The sequence below is a fragment of the Aythya fuligula genome, chromosome W (genome assembly GCF_009819795.1).
Source record: "Aythya fuligula isolate bAytFul2 chromosome W, bAytFul2.pri, whole genome shotgun sequence".
NCBI classification, from domain to species: Eukaryota; Metazoa; Chordata; class Aves; order Anseriformes; family Anatidae; genus Aythya; species Aythya fuligula.
This window is the reverse complement of record NC_045594.1, coordinates 4,066,343-4,087,036: the sequence shown is the minus strand read 5'-3', so window position 1 is coordinate 4,087,036 and position 20,694 is coordinate 4,066,343. Positions and strand designations below refer to the sequence as shown.

The window sequence follows — 20,694 nt, the reverse complement described above, 5'->3', positions numbered from 1 at the left end:
GTTGTTATCAGTTGTTCTGAAACTCCCAGACACACGGGTAATTAAAACATTCTTCCCCAGCCATTCACAGACACATCTATAGCAGTGTTAGAAATAGAAGTCCGGAATAACAAAAGCAAACAGGTTCATAAATTTAAGAAGTGATAAATTGGCTAGAATGAGGAATGAGGGGGAGACTGGGACACACTGCAGCTGTGGTTCAAGCATTGAATTGCCAGTGCAGGGCCCAGAGGCAGACAGGATTCAAACATTTCAAACAGAATTGTTCTTTATGGACACGAATTGTTAAAACATTCCTCACATTAACTTGCCCTGCAGCAGCCCATACAGTGCTGTGCTCTGCACCTGTAGCTAGAACAGCAGTGGTATCACACCAATGTTGTGTCTGCTGCTGAGCAGTGCTGGCACAGCATCTCTCTAACCCTCCTAGGGGGTGGGCAAAAAAAAGTGAGAAAAGAAACAGCACCAGGGCAGCTGACCTAAACCGACCAAAGGGATATTCCATACCGTATGATGTCACACTCAGCAATAAAAGGTGGAAAAAGGAAGAAGATAGGAGGGGCGGACTCTCATTGCGAAAACGTCGGTCCTCCTCCCGAACACTGGCTACGTGCGTTGAGGCCCTGCTTCAAGTATGTGGTCAAGCATCACACGTTTGTGGGAAGTAGAGAGTAATTTCTTTCCTCTGCACTTCCACATAGCCTTTATTTGTTTGTTTGTTTGTTTTCCCTTTCCCACTCCCTTTTCCCCTTTCCCTTTTTTCCCCTTTATTTAAATTGTTTAGTTAATAATAATCTTTCCTCAATAATTATTTTTTTTCCTTTAATTAAATTATCCTTATCTCAACCCGTGAGTAGTTCTTTCCTTTACTTCTTACCCTCCTCATCTAAGGAGGGGGAGTGAGAGAGCGGTTGTGGTGTTTAGCTGCCTAGCACGGTAAAACCACCACAGTCCTTTTTGGCGCTCAACATGGGGCTTGAAGGGTTGAGATAACAATAGAGTTGATTAAAACGCTTACAACTAACACACTTACTTGCTAGTCACCATGTTCAGTGTCCTGTTAATATTGCCTTGTTTGATCATATGTCATGCAATCCGTGTCATGTTCTCTTTTCTCCTCTAGATCGGATCTGAGAATGTGCTACAATCTATGTTCATTTTTTTTTAACTTTCTGTTCTGCCAAGCACTGGCCTTGAGTTTAATCTGGCTTTCAGGCTCTGCACTGTTATCATTTGGGTCTCATGGAAACTATCTTTTAGAGAATATTCAGAACTACACTGTCTCCCTTTCCTCATCTGCATCTCAGTTTATGAATAATATCAGGAACGGTACTTCCTCCTTCTTTCACAGTGGGCTAATTACAACAGTTTTTGAGTATTTTGAATATCCAAGTGTAATCCATATACTGCTATTTCTAATTCTGAATAACGGGTTTCCTCTTCTCTCTAAGATTAGTCAATTGTTTAGAAAGCTTACCCGGGAATCTGTCTCAAAACAGTCTTGTGGTGGGTGGTAAGGTGTGTGGGAGGATATAGGCAGGTACCTGTCACAGGTGTCTTCTCCAATAGTTTTGAATTTTACCCCTGAACAAGTGCAAAATCCTAAAAACCTGACAGAATGTTTGAGTCGTATGTCCTGACCCTGATAATGCCGGAAAACGACAGCTTGCAGCATTGTGCTGGGTCCTGGCTTACTCCTATAAAACACTGTTTAACATCATCCAGCAACTTGAAGAGAGGGAGGAAGTCTCTGAATCTGATGACCAGATAACACATGCTGTGGCTGACCCAGAGGACCAACCGACTATGGTATCAGTCGCCCCCATAGTCAAGTCAAAACAGTGGAAACGGAAGTCAGCTCGTTTAGTAAGGGAAGAAGCCTCTCCTAAGGAGGAGGGAGAAGGGGAAATGGCAGGCACCTCTAAAGCAGAGCCATCACAAAAACAGCAAGAAGAAGAGACGGAAATCATAAAGGAATCAGAAACCACTCGATCCCTATCCCTGAGTGAGTTGTGAGAAATACGAAAGGATTATGGTTGACGCCCAGGTTAACACATCCTCACCTGGCTGCTTCGATGCTGGGATGCTGGGTCCAATAGCCTACAATTAGAAGGCAATGAAGCCAAGGAGCTGGGATCCCTCTCTAGATAAATGGTAATTGACAAAGGAATTGGGAGAGGGACACAGGTTCTCAGTCTCTGAAGGCGACTCCTGGCAGCTGTGAAAGAAAGGTATCCCCACAAGGAAGATATTGTATATCAAGTAGGCAAGTGGGCCACTATGGAGAAAGGTCTCCAGCACCTGCAGGAATTAGCTGTGCTGGAGATGATTTATAGTGATTTGGACAATGCCCAGACACCTCAAGATCCCAATGAAGTCCAGTGCACAACATCCATGTGGCATACATTTGTGTGGAGTGCACCATCAGCACATGCCAGTATGCTGGCAGTAATTAACTGGGATGAAGGGATGGGACCAACAGTGTATAATCTGTCCTGCCAGCTTCAAAAATATGAAGACAATCTCTCTGCTCCGCTACGGGCCTGTGTCTCAGCTGTGGAGAAACTGTCTGAAAGACTTGACCACCTCATAGAACGAGCATATCCCTCCTCATCCAGACGGAGTGATATTTCTGCCACTAAGAATCAGTATTTTCCTGCTCAAGAGAGAGAGTACCCAAGATGCACACCACGTGGCACCTTGTGGTTTTATCTGTGTGACCACAGGGAAGATATGAGGAAATGGGATGGTGTACCTACTTCAACCCTAGCTGCTCGGGTACATGAACTGAAAGGAAATACAGCAGCAAGAAGAGGGGCTCCTAAGAAAACCGCTACTCTAATTTCTGTTGGGTAGCTCCCCAGAGGCAGTAGAAGAGCTGATGTTATTGTTGACCCTGATGAAGGGACCTCTACTTCTCATTTGCAAGAATTAAGTGGCAGACACTCCAACCAGGACTAGAGGGGCCCTGCCTCTGGCCAGGTAGAGGAGAGGGATAACCGGATTTAATGGACTGGGTGGATCCGATGGCTTGGCACATCGGAACCACAAGAATACAAAGCTCTAGTGGACACTGGCGCACAATGTACCTTAATGCCATCAGGCTACCAAGGGACAGAATTCATATGTATCTCTGGAGTGACAGGGGGATCCCAACAGTTAACTGTACTGGAAGCTGAAGTGAGGTGGGAATGAATGGCAAAAGCATCCCATTGTGACTGGCCCAGAGGCTCCATGAATCCTTGGCATAGACTACCTCAAGAGAGGGTACTTCAAGGATCCAAAAGGGTACCGGTGGGCTTTTGGTATAGCTGCTTTGAGCACAGAGAAGATTAGGCAGCTGTCTACCCTGCCTGGCCTTTCAGAAGACCCTTCCGTTGCAGGATTACTGAGGGTTGAAGAACAGCAAGTACCAATCGCTACTACAGTGGTGCACCGATGGCAATATCGCACCAACCGAGGCTCCCTGTTTCCTATCCATGAGTTAGTTCATCATCTGGAGAGCCATGAGTTGGTTCACTGGCTGGAGAGTCAAGGAGTGATCAGCAAGACTCGCTCACCCTTTAATAGTTTTAACAATTTTTTTTTTCCTTTAATTAAATTATCCTTATCTCAACCCGTGAGTAGTTCTTTCCTTTACTTCTTACCCTCCTTATCTAAGGAGGGGGAGTGAGAGAGTGGTTGTGGTATTTAGCTGCCTAGCACGGTAAAACCACCACACCTATGTCCTTGTCTGTGAGGTGACCTTCCCCATCAAGTAGCTGACCTATGTTTTCTTTGGTTCTACTTTTTCTGTTCACATATCTAAAAAAAAACTTTTTTATTGCCTCCCACAAACTTGGCCAGCTTCAACTCTAATTGGGCTTTGGCCACACAAATTTTCTCCCTGCAAATGCGAACAGTGTCCCTGTATTCCTTCCACGCCACCTGACCAGCAGCCATACATTTTCTTTTTTCACCTATGCTCCAGTAGAAGATCCCTGGTCAGCCAGACCTGCCTTCTGCTCTGCCTGCTTGACTTCCGATAGTTTGGAGTTGCCTGATCTTGTGCTTTTAGGAGGCAGTGCTTAAAGACTGACCAGCACTGATGAACGCCAATGCCTTCAAAAGCACCTTCCTAGGGGACCTTGCTGACTAGTTCCCTGAGCAGCCTGAAGTCTGCTTTGCCCATATCCAGGGCTGATGTTTTGGTGGCAGTTTTCCTTCTGTCACCAAAAATTTTAAACTGAACCACTTCATGGTCACTATGACCGAGACAGCTGCCAATTGCCATGTCCCCCACAAGACCCTCTCTGTTTCTCCAGCAACAGATCTAGTTGGCTCCTTTAGCACCTGCACCAAGAAGTTATCATCTAGGTGCTTTAGGAACCTCCTGGACTTGCTCGTGTCGGCCGTGTGGTGATCCCAGTTGACGTCTGGCAAGTTGAAGTCCCCCATAAGGACAAGGGGAGTTGATCTTGAGGCATCTCTTAGTTCTGCAAAGAATAATTCATCGGCATTGTCGTCCTGGCCAGGTGGTCTGTAATAGACTCCCACAACGACATCCCCTTTATTTTTTCATCCCTTAATCCTTACCTAGAGGCTCTAAACTTTGCCATCGCCAACTTGAAGTTCCACACAGTCCAGCCCCTTCTTCACATACATCGTCATCCCGCCACCTCACCTACCCTGCCTGTCTCTCCTGAAGAGCTTGTAACCAACTATTGCGACACACCAGCCACAGGACTCATCCCACCAGGTTTCGCCTATGCCTATGATGTCGTAGCTGTAGGACTGGGCCAAGACTTCTAGCTTGTCCATTTTATTCTTCATACTGCGTGTTTGTGTAGAAGCACTTCAAATGCGCCTCCCTACACGCAGCACCTTGTGGAGCAGACCAAAAGACTTTACTAGCACACAGTCCCTCTGATTCTAGCACACCATCCCTTAGCTTATCACTGGCGTGCCTGTTTTTTTTCCCTTTCCCCCTTCGACTCTAGTTTAAAGCCCTATCTATCAGCCCTGCCAACTCCAGAGCAAAAATCCTTATCCCTCTTTGAGAGAGGCATGTCCCATCTGGTGACAGTAGGCCTGGTGTCGCATAGACCTTCTCATGATCGAAAAACTCAAAGTTCTGCCTGTTGCACCAGTCCCGAAGCCACGTATTAATGTGATGAGTCTGCTTGTCAACATTGATCCCCCCTATCAGAAGGACAGAGGCAAACACAACCTGTGCCCCTGAACCTTTAACTAGTTTCCCTAAAGCCCTAAAGTCCCTTTTGATCGCTCTCGGACTTCTCGTTGCTACCTTGTCATTACCAGCCTGAAAGACCAGTAGCGGGTAGTAGTCGGTCGGCCATACCAGGTGCATGACTTTCTTAGCTAAGTCTCTCACCCAAGCCCCAGGGATGCAACAGACTTCCCTGTGGGTTGGGTCCAGTCAGCGTTTTGGGCCCTCTGTCCCTTTCAAAAGGGAGGTCCCCATGACAATAACCCTTCTTTCTTTCTTGACAGAAGATGTAGCAATGCAGGGAGTAGGTTGCCTTGCCTTAGGCACCCTCTCCAGCTGGGACAGGCTTTTGTCTACATCGTTGTTCTGACAGTCGTGTTCTAGAGCCTTTATCTGTGAAAGCAACATAATTGACGCTCAGGACGTATGTCTTGACACTGAGCAAGGTGTTTGGCACTTTGAAATTCATCCAAATACTAGTCAAAAGACTGTGCTTATATATTGGTCAAGGCTGTCCATGTTTAAGAACTGCTTGTGCTTTTGTAGAAGTAGATAAGGAGAATATAACTCTCCCTAGCAAAAATCATTCTAACTTTTGAATTTGTAACTTTGTTAGAATTGTCAGGTGTTATTTTTATATTTGGCACCAGTGGTATCCCACCAGTTGATCAAGTCTAACAATACAATGTAAACAAGATGCTAGTCATCACTGGTGGATACACTTTTCGGGTGGTCGCCAACGGCAAATGGCATCCTCAATACATTGTGTCACCCAATCATAGTCATATTGATCTTAGTAGGTATAAGTCTTGTATTGTCTGTAATTATACTAATCTGGAACTGGAGAATGTTATACCAGATAGCCATGCTGACTTCTTTGTTGCAAGTCCATGGTATGGCATTAAGTTATCAGTACCAAGTTGGGAATCTTTGCTGTGAGTAAAAGAATTTACTAATCTTCTAGAAAAGGGGGGACTGAAGCCAGGGATAGAAGAATGGGGGCTTGCTTAATCGCTTTAAAATAGATATAGTTGAGCGTCTTTGCTTACTACTGTGAAAATTAACCAAAACAAGGAGTCTCCGAGCCCCTCACAGAAGATGTTTCCTGACAAAAATGGGGAACCTGTCTCAAAAACCAGCTGAGACCGACCTTGTGGTTTGGACAAGAGCCAAGGAACAGCTGAGTCTGTACAAAGGCAGGGGGTCAACTAGTGGTGATGAAGAGGAGTTATCGGACTTCATCCCCACGACCCCCTGACAACCACCACTAGAAGGCACTGCGCAGGCGCAGATCAGAGGAGTTTATGGAAATGACTTCTTGGAGCTAATTTTAATACAAAGCAGGGATAGTTTATGAATATGTACAGGCGTATTGGGAAACTTCATGCATATGTAACTTTTTACTGCATATAACCAAAGCAAGTTGCTGCATTAAGGTGCACATGCCTTTGGGAGCTATCCCACATGCGCCTGGTGCCGAAATAAACCACATACCTACTTTATAACTTATTTGCTTTGAGTTATAGATTTCTTCCATGAATCGAATGGAGCTTCTTCTATTCCTCAGGACACGCTGGAAAAAAATAGAACATGGACAAAGGCCTTCTAGCATAAAGGAATTACAACAAGGATTGGGAGCTTTAAGTTATTGGTGCAAACACATCCCAGGTTTTGCTATTATTGTGCGCTCTTTGTATAATCATGGGAATGGACTGAACAACACACCAGTGCATTAGAATTGTTAATAAAGGAATCGAGGTTGTTCCAGCAGCTTGGTCCCATACACCCGACTGACCCTATTTACGTGGAATGGGGGTTCAATGAACATGCCTCTCATTGTAACCTATGGCAAAGGGTGCCAGAAGTACCAGAAAGACCACTAGAGTTTACCTCCCACTCTTTTAGTGATGCTGAAAGGAGATACTCAGATCTTGAGAAGGGTTTATTGTCCCTAGTGCAAGCAGTAAAATGGACAGAACAGATAAGGAGAAAGCAAAATGTGATCGTCCGGGGACCTTTCCTTCTCCTGGACATAGTCCGTAAAAGAACAACACCACCTGCTGGCATTGCTCAGAAACCGACGATTTGTAAATGGTATGCCTATCTGGAAGGTATTAATGAAATTATGCCATTCACCAAGGGTAGTACTAAAATATCTAAACTACAGAAGGACATAGTACCCTCTTGTTCCAGTCTCTACGAACTAAACCATCCCCAATTCAGGAAGCAACTCCAGGAGTGTGGTTTACAGATGCCTTGTCCCATAGGGAGAACAATAAGTGGAAATACAAAGCTGTGGCATTGGAAGTAGCAACAGGAGAAAAACTGATTGAAACAAGTGAAGGCAGTGCACAGGTTGGGGAACTTAGAGCAGTTCTATTAGCTGCACAACACGGTGCTACCCATATCTATACTGACTCATATGCTGTTTTTAAAGGAGCCACCAAGTGTATAGGCCACTGGACAGTTAGTGATTGGCAGGTGAACAGCGTTCCAGTCAGGCAAACTGAAACTTGGAAACAACTGTTAGAGATAGGAAAACAGCGAACACTACATCTAGGATGGGTGAAAGGACACGATCAGTCAAACTCCATAGCTGCTCAATTTAATCAGCACGTGGACAGCCTCACATGGTTGCGAAAAATTGATGTTACCAATGATAACCAAGAATGGGAACGTTTACTCGAATGGTTACATGTTAAGTGTGGCCACACCGAACGGGCTGATTTGTACCAAGAAGGTATAGCCCAAGGATAGCCTATATCAGTTAAATTGTGTGAACAGGTGGTGACTGCCTGTTCCCAATGTCATTTATGGCTTAACAAAGACCATCTGGATAAGGCGCTCCCCGCCTTGCACATTTGGGACAGGAAAATGTTGTGGCACTCCTGGCAGATTGACTATATTGGCCCATTGCGACCACTGGGTGGAAAAAAGTATATTCTAGTAGGAGTGGAGGTTATATCTGGTCTCACTATGGCTGCTGCTTTTACATCATAATTGCACTTAATTGCATTGTTCCTAGCCGTGATAGTTCTCATTGAACGAGACTGGAGTGAGGGTGTGTTATGTTGTTGGTGAATCCATCACCATGATAGTTCAGTATTCTGAATCTGACCAGACCCATATCGGTTAATACGTTATTGATGAATCTGTGACCGTGATAGTTCAGTATCCTGAATCAGACCAGACCCGTAACAGTTAATTGGCTACACTCCCTTAACGCAATACCTTCAAAGAAGGGCAAGCAGCATAGAAAAAATAACATTGTTTGAAAATATAACTGATATTCAAACATAGCAGCATAGAAAAGTATCAGAAATGACAAAAAACAAAGCTCAGACCAGCAGCAAGTTACAGCAACATTGGTAGTTGTGTCACTTGTGCTATTATAACCAAGGTATCATTGCTAAATTTAGGAGTAAACATTTTGATGGCAAAAATTGCATCCCTTGATTACCTATGTTTAGACCCATTTATTTCACTGAAGCATCTAAGTTCCTAACAGCCTGAGGTGTTAAAAAGTCAACATATTAAACTACACAACTGAAAACATTATTTGTAAAGCAGTCAAAGAAGGTTACCTCCCATTTCACAGTATTATTTGTTCTGGATGGTGTACCAATTTGCTCTTCTCCTACAGTGGAACACTCTGGAGACTTGACAGAAAAGGAAATATGGGAAATTTTTTCATGCCAAGCCTATCAGAAAATACAGAAGGCTAAGAAGCAGCACTTTAAGACAACTGTATTTTAGCAGTAAAGGACCACCAACTCTTTTGATGCACAAAAATATAAAGTTATATTTCTCTGAGAAAACTTTAACAATTTTATTTTGTTCATTTTGTTCACAGGAATAAAATCATAACCGCTTACAAGTTATTTTAATTGTATACAAACTCTCTTTAGAGGTACACTTAAAACCCTCCAATAAAGGGGAAGCATAACTTCTCAATAGCAAGTTAAAAGTCATTAAGTACATTGGGGATGAAATATTAAATGTCTATAATTGCAGCACCCTCTGCATTCAGTGTGCAACTCCAAACACGAGGAAAGAAACCAGTGTACAGTACTAATACTGTTTAAATAACATAAGATTATACATTGCAGCATAAATAACAGTACATACATACACTCTTGGTACATGTTGGTATATATGTTTTCAAACAGAAGCACACCCAGTCAGAAGCACACTCCACACATCCTCTCAAACAAACACACAGACACACACCATTCGTGCCCATTCACAGTATCTGAAAGTAGATTACTATGTTGTTTGGAGCTAGCACTTTTTATAAAAGCATATGCTAAAAGATCACGTCGACTGTACTCTTGCAGCATCACTCAGAATGATCACACACACAAAAAAATGGAAAAGTTAGTGCACAAACAAAATTAAGCTAAAAAAAAGTCTGGAGTTCCAATCAAATGGTTAGTATAGCAATCCCACAATTGTGAAGACTAACTATAAGCTTTATAATCGATTAAGTTGCACAGTGCAAAGGAAGGTCCATTGACTCTTTTTGTAAAGGGAATTCTGGAAGCTACGTGGGTAAGTTCAATGGACAGTTCATACATGCACATGACTAGGAACACCCAAAGTAGATTTGTACTCTTAGATTAGTCATTCTGAATCACGATGCACTTCTGAAGCATCAGCTCTACAAATTGGGCAGGTACGATTTGCCTGTAAAACCAGAAATAAAGTTTAATGTACGGACAAATACACTTGTTAAGGTAACTGCGTCTGAAACACAGAAACAAAATGAAATTGCCACTCTCAGTGATCGAGAGTACCCAAAGGGGACAATAAAAAAAATAAACCCTATGTGTGCCCTTTTTGCGTTACTTTAGAATATGTGAAAATGACCTGATAGGTTTATAAACTCAAAGTTATTGAAAAGAAATATACAGTGGGCAGAGAAACCCACCGCCACCAGAGAAACAAGACAAAGGTAGAAAAAGGTGTCCTATATTAGGGTACACTAGTCTTACTAGCTCTATTTGTCATGAATTACAGCTTTTTAGGCTCTCACTACCCCATTATCCAAGTAGAAGAGCAGAAGTCTACCATGCAGGCTTGGCCAAAGCTAGAAAGCTGAGCTGAGGGGAGGGGGAAGAGGAGGGTTTTTATTAACACACACAACATAACACATAGCCTGACTAAACAGCTTCAAAGCTCGCCTTGTGTAAAAGGTTTAAGTTTAGACCTTCCGTGAAAAACTTGTTCATAATGCACCAATTCATGAAATAACTCAGGTTGGAAAGAACCTCCTGCTCAAAGCAAGGTCAGCTGTAAGGTCAGACCAGGTTACTTAGGGCTTTCTCCACTTAGGTCCTGAAAATATCCAGGATGGAGGCTGCACATAATTTCTGAACCCCTGTTCGACTAATTGCTCTTATTTATTTCATGAAATTAATTCCCCTTTGCATCTTAACATAACTGGTGCAAAGATGATTAAGGTACACATAATAATAATGCATCATATGCTGCAATGTGTATGCTCTCTTAACTTCAGGCAAACTAACTTTCTGCAACATAAGAACACAGAGCTGCACAACAAAATGAAATTATCATAAGAAATATTAAAAAGAAATTTTATAGCTGAACTGAAATGCATTTAGAAGAAAAGGATTTACAGTGTCATTAAAATTTTATCAAAACCTTCTTGGCTATAAAGCCAAGCTTCTTGGCTATAAAGCCATCAAAACTAAGATGTGCACCCTAGATTATAGTTAGTATTTACTTTTTTCTGAAATGCGCATGATATTTCCTACTCTAAGTACTCTCAATCATTCATGATACATATTAAAACAGTTATTTTTTTACTTGCCCCAAGAACTGAAATTCATAGTGATGGGACGGATTCTGATAGGAGTGCTTTCTATCAGTGAAGATCATTCTCAAATTCCTTTAAAAATGACCCTATTCCAAATATTATTAGAAATATATATCTTTGTTAATCACAAAAAATAATATTTCTATAGTGTAGCAAAAAGAAGATAAATCCAACTTCTGCATTTTTTTTGTTACTTTGGAGCCTAAATATTAAAAATGAGAAACAAGAGGTGAAATGCAGCATAAAATTAAAGAAAAACAGAAACTACAAACTAGGACATTATAAATTGCATCCAACACAGATTTTATTTCATTTACCTTAAGCCATTTATCAACACACTTGGCATGAAACTCGTGGTTACAGGGTAAGACTCTAAGTAGCTGCCTCGACTCAAAGTCACACATACACACTACGCACCTAAAAAAAATAAAGCAAATATCTTTAAACTTTCCAATTTCATAACAATAATTTAAATTCTATAGGCAACTTTGCTAAGCCACTATTGATCATATTTGAGAAGTTGTGGTAGTCCGGTGAAGTTTCCACTGACTGGAAGAGGGGAAACAACCCCCATTTTAAAAAGGGAAAAATAGGAAGACCTGGGAAACTACAGGCCAGTCAGTCTCACCTCTGTGCCTGGCAAGATTATGGAGCAGATCTTCCTGGAAACTATGCTAAGGCACATGGAAAGTAAAGAGGTGAATGGTGACAGCCAATATGGCTTCACTAAGGGCAGATCGTGCCTGACAACTCTGATGGCCTTCTATGATGGGGTTACAGCATTGGTGAGTAGGGGAAGAGCAACAGATATCATCTACCTGGATTTGTGCAAAGCATTTGACACTATCCCCCCGATACCCTTGTTTCTAAATTGGAGAGACATGGATTTGATAAATGGGCCACTTGGTGGATAAAGAATTGTCTGGATGGTCGCACTCAAAGAGTTGCGGTCAATTGTTCAAGGTCTGAGTGGATATCAGTAACGAGATGTGTTCCTCAGGGGTCAGAATTGGGACTAGCACTGTTTAACATCCTTGTTGGTGACATGGACAGTGAGTACATGCATGAAGAGTGCACCTGCAGCGAGTTTGCTGATGACACCAAGCTGTGTCATGCAGCTGACACGCTGGAGGGAAGACATGGCATGCAGAGGGACCTTGACAGGATTAAGAGGTGGGCCCATGCAAATTTCATGAACTTCTATAAGGCCAAGTGTGAGATCCTGTATCAGGCCCGGGGAATCCTAAGCACAAATACAGACTGGGCAAAGAATAGGTTGAGAGCAGCCCTGAGGAGGACCTGGGAGTACTGGTGGATGAAAAGCTCAACATGAGCTGGCAATGTGCGCTTGCAGCCCAGAAAGCTAACCATGTCCTGGGCTGCATCAAAAGAAGTGTGGCCAGCAGGTCTAGGGAGGTGATTCTCCCTCTCTAGTCTGCCCTCATGAGACCCCATCTGGAGTACTGTGTTCAGCTCTGGGGCCCCCAGCACAAGAAGGACATAGGTGTATTAGAATGAGTCCAGAGGAGGACCATGAAGATGATCAAGCGGTTGGAGCACCTCTCCTATGAGGAGAGGCTGAGGGAATTGGGGTTGTTCAGCCTGGAGAAGAGAAGGCTCCAGGGAGACCTTATAGCAGCCTTCCAGGGGGCCTACAGGAAAGCTGTGAAGGGACTCTGTCAGGAAGTGTAGTGATAGGACAAGGGGGAATGGCTTTAATTAAAAAGTGTTGGATTAGACATTAGGAAGAAATTCTTTACTCTGAGGGTGGTGAGGCACTGGAACAGGTTTCCCAGAGAAGCTGTGGATGCCCCCTTCCTGGAAGTGTTCGAGGCCACGTTGGATGGGGCTTTGAGCAACCTGGTCTAATGGGAGGTGTCCCTGCCAATGGCAGGGGGGTTAGAACTAGATGATCTTTAAGGTCCCTTCTCACCCAAACCATTCTATGACTCTATGATTCTATAACTTATAAGGTGCGTCTGCAAAAGTGTTTTTTCTTTTTTCTTTCTTTAACCACTGGAGTATCTACAGCAATCAAACTTTTGTGGGTATAGCTCTTGTATACCAGTGGAAAATGAGAATTACTTTTTGTTTTGTTCACCATGGGTTCAAATCCCAAAGCAGTCATGGGCTCAAACTCATACCCACAAGAGTTCACTGGCCCTTGTAGTAAATATATTGTATTACCATAATTCAAATATTGGAGTTAATATAATATAATATAATATAATATAATATAATATAATATAATATAAACAGCTGTTTCAGTTTTGAGTTTAATTTTAGCTATATTAAAATAATAAAATTACAAAACAACAGAAAACCAGATCTGAGTATTTTTCAAAGTCATAATTGAATAAATCACAGAATCATGGAATCACAGAATCACAGAATTGTAGGGGTTGGAAGGGACCTCAAGAGATCATTGGGTCCAACCCCCCTGCCAAAGCAGGTTCCCTAGAGCAGTCTGCCCAGGTAGGCGTCCAGACGGGCCTTAAATATCTCCAGAGAAGGAGACTCCACAACCTCCCTGGGCAGCCTGTTCCAGTGCTCCGTCACCCTCACCGTGAAGAAGGTCTTTCACATGTTGGTGCGGAACTTCCTGTGATCCATTTTTTGGCCACTGCCCCTTGTCCTGTCCCCACAAACCACTGAAAAGAGATTGGCCAAATCCCTCTGTCTCCCACACTTAAGGTATTTGTAAACATTGATAAGATCCCCTCTCAGTCTTCTTTTCTCCAGGCTGATCAGACCCAGGTCTCTCAGCCTTTCTTCATAGGGCAGATGCTCCAGGCCCTGTACCATCTTTGTGGCCCTCCGCTGGACACTTTCCAGGAGATCCCTGTCTTTTTTGTACTGGGGAGCCCAGAATTGGACACAATACTCATGGTGAGGCCTGACCAGGTGTAGTGGGGTTTATGTGGCAAGGTTTTGGTAGCAGGGGGCCATAGGGGTGGCTTCTGTGAGAAGAATCTAGAAGCTGCCCCATGTTAGGTAAGGGCCCCACTGCTGACCAGAGCTGAGCCAGTAAGTGGTGTTGTTTGTGCCTCTGTGAGAACATATTTAAGACAGGGAAAAAAACAACACTGTGACACACAGCAGATGGGAGAGTGAGAGGAGTGAGGAACAGCCTTGCAGGCACCAAGGTCAGTGCAGAAGGAGGGGGAGAGGTGCTCCAGGCGCCGGAGCAGAAGTCCCCTGCGGCCTGTGGTGAGGACCATGGTGAAGCAGGATGTCCCCCTGCAGCCCATGGGGTACCACGGTGGAGCAGGGTTCCATACTGCATCCCGTGGAGGAGACCACGGTGGAGCAGGTGGACCTGCACTGACGGAGGCTGAGGCCTGTGGAAGACCCCTGCAGGAGCAGATTCCGATCTGTATCTGTAGCCCGTGAAGAGGAGACCATGCAGGAGCAGGTGACTTGGCAGGAGCTGCTGCCCATGGGGGTTCCAGGCTGGAGCAGTTTGCTCCTGAGGGATGGACTAGTAGACAAGCTAGGTGCGTGTGTCGATTTGCTTGAGGGTAGGAAGGCTCTGCAGGAGGATCTGGATAGGCTGCACCGATGGGCTGAGGTCAACTGCATGAAGTTTAACAAGGCCAGGTGCCGGGTCCTGCACCTGGGGTGCAATAACCCCAAGCAGAGCTACAGGCTGGGAGATGAGTGGTTGGAGAGCTGCCAGGCAGAGAAGGACCTGGGAGTGATGGTTGATAGTCGGCTGAATATGAGCCAGCAGTGTGCTCAGGTGGCCAAGAAGGCCAACGGCATCCTGGCTTGTATCAGGAACAGTGTGACCAGCAGGGCTAGGGAGGTGATCGTCCCCCTGTACTCGGCTCTGGTGAGGCCGCACCTCGAGTACTGTGTTCAGTTTTGGGCCCCTCGCTACAAGAAGGACATCGAGGTGCTTGAGCGGGTCCAGAGAAGGGCGACGAAGCTGGTGAGGGGCCTGGAGAACAAGTCCTACGAGGAGTGGCTGAGGGAGCTGGGCTTGTCCAGCCTGGAGAAAAGGAGGCTCAGGGGCGACCTTATTGCTCTCTACAGGTACCTCAAAGGAGGCTGTAGCGAGGTGGGGGTTGGTCTGTTCTCCCGCATGCCTGGTGACAGGACGAGGGGGAATGGGCTTAAGTTGTGCCAGGGGAGTTTTAGGTTGGGATCTTAGGAAGAACTTCTTCACTGAAAGGGTTGTTAGGCATTGGAACAGGCTGCCCAGGGAAGTGGTGGAGTCACCATCCCTGGAGGTCTTTAAAAGACGTTTAGATGTAGAGCTTAGGGATATGGTTTAGTGGGACTGTTAGTGTTAGGTCAGAGGTTGGACTCGATGATCTTGAGGTCTCTTCCAACCTAGAAATTCTGTGATTCTGTGATTCTGTAAAGTCAAGGTAGATGACATCCACTGCTCTCCCCCTGTCTACGCAACTAGTGATGCCATCATAGACTATGATGGCATCATAGGCTATGAGATTGGTCAAATCATAGAATCATAGAAAGGCTTGGGTTAGAAAGGACTTTAAAGATAATCCAGTTCCAACCTCCCCCTGCAATGGGCAGGTATGCCACCCACTACATCAGGTTGGCCCAAGGCCTCATCCAACCTGGTCTTGAACACCTTCAGGGATTGGGCATACACAACTTCTCTGGGCAGTCTGTGCCTCACCACCCTCTGAGTGAAGAATTTATTCCTAAAATCTAATCTGAATCTCCCGTCTTTTAGTTGAAAACCATCCCCCCTTGTCCTTTCATTGTCTGACTGAGCAAAAAGTTGTTCTACATCTTTTTATAAGCCCCTTTAAGTATTGAAAAGATACAATAAGGTCACCCTAGAGCCTTCTCTTCTTCAGGCTGAACATCCCAAAAATCTCCTTCCCATTTTTAGTATGAAAAATATTTCCCTTAAATTGCATCTATATTCAGTTGTACATGTTTTATTAATACATTTCTTCCCCAGGTACATTATCAACATAAGTTATCTGTTAACTTGTTTAACAGATAACTTAACAGATTACTTTACTGTTTTACAGATAACTTAACAGATAACTTTAACAGATCTGTTATCTTGTTTAATTTCAAACATTTGACAGCTCTCTATATCACTTTCAATGCCTCATACCTATAGCTCATTTCTCTTTATGTAGATCTTTTAAACAGAATTAATCCTAAAAATAAAAGAATATAGCTGTTAACCTCAAATACTCTCAAAAGCTCTTCCAGAAGAACTTGAAATGTTAGCACTTGGAAAATATTTCAATATAGGTTGAATTCCAAGTTGATGATGCCCTTTTAATACCTAGTATAGAAAATAAAAATTTGGAAGACTTTTAAAAAATACTGATTAACTAAAAGTGAACATCTAATTTAAGTGAGACGGTACAGAATTTTAAAGCCAAGAAAAACAATATCTGATTTGGAAAATGGTTTAAGATAATTTATCATTTTTATTTGTGTGCTTTTGGAGTGCTTGTGTTACAGTATTTATCCAGTTGATGCTGCAGCCTAAAGGAATGGAAACACAGTCATGTAAAGTATGTAAATTTGAGATAGGTGTACTTACAACGTCTGTTCCGATTGGTGGTTGTTTGGATTGAACCTGTAAGATGGAAGCTGTTCTATGTCTGCCTTTGTCAGTCCTTGAGGTTTGGCTTCTCCTAGACGTTCTGCCAAATTCAGCAGTGCCTAAAACCCAAGGAAATTGGGCTTTTTAACATTCATCGCTCAAACAAGCTCCAGCTCTACCAGGATTGATTTTTTCTGCCTTGTCACTATCCCACCAGGTAGCACAATCCAACTCTCCATCAGGAGATATTTAGTCTTCTCTCTCTGCAACTGCACGCACTATGGAAATATGTCTTTTAAGTTTTGATCATTGATAAATCATTCTGAACTGCATACGATAGTATCTTTGGGATTTTCAAACATCCATTATACAACAGCATCTGCATTCACAGCTTGATACATGTTTTGCTTTGTAAGGGAACCCCACCACCACCCCAACTCCAGTAGTGTGAGTAACCAGAAAAAAATGTCACCAAACTTGCTTTCTAGGAATACGAAATGAGCCTAGATCTATGTGTGAAGCCAAGAGTTAAAAGGGACAACTTTTGACTCCCATTACACTTCTTGGGCTAGTTGAATTGAGACATGAAGAATTTATGTTGAACCTTTGGAAACAAGGGCATGACATCAAATGGAAAAGGAGACACTTCCTGATTAAATGTTGTACTAATTTGTACAGGTAGAAAACTGTACCTAAGTGCTCCTCATGTAAATAATTTCTGCTCCCTCATGAGGGGCTCCAGAAAAGCATCACTATCAATTTGATAGAGAACTGAAACACATAAGTTAAGATATTTGATGAAAGATGCAAAGAGTACAGATCACAGACAGAACTCAAATAGCCCAAAACCTGGAACCCAACATCTCAGCTACCAGATAATGCTTCTTTTTACTAGCACAAGAATCATTATAGGAGAGCTTGTCATTATATTGTAAATGCTATGCAACTGCATAAATACACAACTTTGAGAAGAAGCAAGGCAAAAGAGATATATGAGGAGGGGTAGGTGGCAGCTGAGGCCTTCTGAACAGAATATGTTGGCAGCCTGAGAAGCAGCAAGAAAAAGAGTTGGGAACAGCCCTCAATTTTCTGACACCACTGATATTTTATTTCAAAATATGTCACTTGCTGTACTCTCCTTATTGTCAAAAGAAAATGTGTATTAAGAGATTCTTGTCAACATCACATTTAGCTGAATTCATCCTATAATGTTAACACTAATCTGTAAAGTTAGCAAGGCACATAAAAAGCACTGTTATAATATATTCAAAAGAATAGGATATTTATGCTCGATATCTAAAAATCAAGTAAAATGCAAAAAGAAGAGTTGCATCTAGAATGGAAAATTGAGGAGTTCTACCTTTGCTAATCTGAAATAATAGATTCTGTGAAAAGTCAATAGATACAAAGTCACAGTATTTCTAACATCTAGTGTTAGAAACTAGTATGAAAAGAATGTTTTGGGCACTGGAACAGGCTCCCCAGGGAAGTTGTCACAGCAGCAAGACTGATGGAGTACAAGAAGTGTTTGGATTATGCTCTCAGACATACAGTTTAATTTTTAGGTAGTCCTGTGTGGAGCCAGGAGTTGGATTCAATGATTCTTGTGGGTCCCTTACAACTCAGGATATGCTACATGTATGATTCTATGTTTCTAGATTCTGTCTCCATAAATATTACATTTATTTAATCCTGGGTTAGTCTTTGAAAAGCAAAAGGCCACTTAACTTCATGTACTGAGTTAATCTCTGTTTCTCGTGAATTTTTACTTCACACACCAACCTCATAGTTTTCCACTTCTCCATCTTCCACATCCAACTCAAAACTGAAAGCTGGTCCAACTGCAGGTGGCACTGGAAGCACTGATCTGCCAGAAGAACAAACAGTAAGACTCAACTTGCTGAATGAAAGCATGCACACATATGGCAGAAGTAGAATTATGTTACTGAACCTTCTTAAATCAACAAATTCTAAGGATCAGTAACAATGTTAAACTTGTGATTAAGAATTAAAATTCAAAGTAAAGGAGTAAAAAGAAAGCTAATTATTCCACTTTTTGATACTTGTATTATATTTTAAATTGCATGTTTATTGCAATGACAACTCATACTTCCAATAAGGCTCAGTGTTATTACAGAAACTATTCTCTTGATAGCCTGCATCACAGAGTTAATATTAATACTGAACAGAGTTTCTTGTTTTATATTTTACTCATTTAAATAGATAGAATATAAGAAAGATAACCCAATTTCACCTAGCTCCCTGATACAAAAGAATTCAAGCACTCTAATACACATAATGAAGATAATTACATTATACTGCTGGGCCTTCTTCCACATTGACAACTTTCCAACTTCCACATTGACAGTAGAACCAAGTATACAATTCCCAAATAACATGGATTTGGTCAGAGAATAACCTCTTCAGATATAAAGGCAAAAGAGAGCATTTTTTCTGTTTGTTTGTTTGTTTGTTTTGTTTTGTTTTGTTAAAAAAAGCATCTTCATCCCAATACAGTAATATGGGTCAAAGTTTAATGAGCATCCATAGAAATAAAATATCCACAGCACTATAAATGTCATCTAATTAATCATGAATGATTGTGATGCACTGTGCTTGAATAGACAGGCAGGTATCTATAACATCAGAGCAGGCTTTGTCAGAATGCACAATGCAAAGTTTAACAACTTCACTGAATCATAAATCCTGGTGCTATTTTGATGCAAGTCAAACTGTGGATTCAGACACTATAGATGTTGTTGCAAAACAACAAATGACAAAGTTGGATTATCTCCCTGTCAATGCCACCTTTAGAATAAATCCTCATTTTCCAAGCATGTTGTATTCATTTCAAAAACCAAACCTACAAAGAACAATAAATCCTATGTCACACATCTAAACTATAGGAGATAGGATCTACTTTAAAAGGTTACTGACAATCCCTTAATGTTACTTCTCCCACCCCTTCTTTTCCAGAAATCATTAATCAGGTGCAGAAGTTCAAAAGCTGTAACAGATTAGTCACTCAGAAGAAAAAAACAAAACAAAACAAAGCACCCGCACCCAGAAGGTTCCCCTCATTAAGTTTTAGCAATTATTTAAGAGTAAATTTATTTGCTTGGTGTTTTTTATTTGTTTGTTTATTTGTTTTTATTTTGTTTTTCTTTGTAAGCACTGTTAGATCTTTATCCTACATAAGTAGGCTTTAGTATGTAACTATGGGTATAACCCATAGCGATCAGCCAAGAATCAAGTGTAACCATTCTACATTGAACATCTTTAAGGAGATTTCAACAGAAAGAAGAAACATATTAGAACCCAAGACTATACTGTCTTTAAACTCTTCACTTGTACTTGTTTTTAACTTGTTCAGGCGTGTATGCTGTTCAAATAGACTGAAAAATTCAAATATAACTACAGGTTTTCTTCCTCCTTGGGTTTGGCTAAACAGTCTCTACTCTGTGAAAGAGCCCAAATATTAAAAAAAAAAAAAAAAAAGAAAAAGAAAAGAAACACATTGAGGGGATCAGCTAGCTTACGGAGTTATTTAGTAGTCTACAAGTATAATGTACTTTGGACTTACAGCACATATGGTAATAGGCTGGAATGGTATGGATGTGGTGGTATTGTTTGCTGTGATTGGTATCTACTGCGTCCTGTGAGTCTTCGAGGCATAAAAGGTGTGTAAGGCTGTAAAAAGGGAGAAAAACTTCAATATTTTATTGTCTTATTTAATAATTAAATTAAATTAAATGTGAATGTTGAAATACTTTTTTAAATAAGGCATAATCAAAAAAAAAATCTAGACAAATCCAAGCCAAAACACATCAGCCTCTCTGAAAAATTGTTTTGACCAGAAAATCTCATCAGTAATATACAATTATGCTATCCTGCATGAAAAAAAAAAAACAAACAACATAACAATGCTCATCAGAAAATCTTGCAAGCTAACTAATAAGCATTTTATAAGGCTTAGCTTATATGTAGCCTGGTTTGGACAGACAGGACTTGAATTGGTGACCATGTTGCAAATCAGGAGCCCAAGACTTTCGACCTGATGCTATGTACAGACTTGTGTAGAAATGAGTTTTTTTAAAC

The 20,694-nt window shown here is 42.0% G+C and overlaps 1 protein-coding gene across 1 annotated transcript in view; it reads right to left on the bottom strand.

The window, feature by feature from the left end:
* Window positions 1–9,683: 9,683 nt before the first annotated feature.
* Window positions 9,684–20,694, bottom strand: part of LOC116501269 (E3 ubiquitin-protein ligase RNF38-like) — a 129,204-nt gene continuing 118,193 nt past the window's right edge. The window contains exons 8-12 of the mRNA XM_032206790.1: window positions 20,180–20,286; window positions 18,379–18,463; window positions 16,594–16,715; window positions 11,366–11,465; window positions 9,684–9,895 (exon numbers count right to left, since the gene is read on the bottom strand). Coding sequence (XP_032062681.1) covers window positions 9,833–9,895; window positions 11,366–11,465; window positions 16,594–16,715; window positions 18,379–18,463; window positions 20,180–20,286 — 477 coding nt within the window. The 3' untranslated portion in view covers window positions 9,684–9,832. The remainder of the gene's footprint in view (window positions 9,896–11,365; window positions 11,466–16,593; window positions 16,716–18,378; window positions 18,464–20,179; window positions 20,287–20,694) is intronic.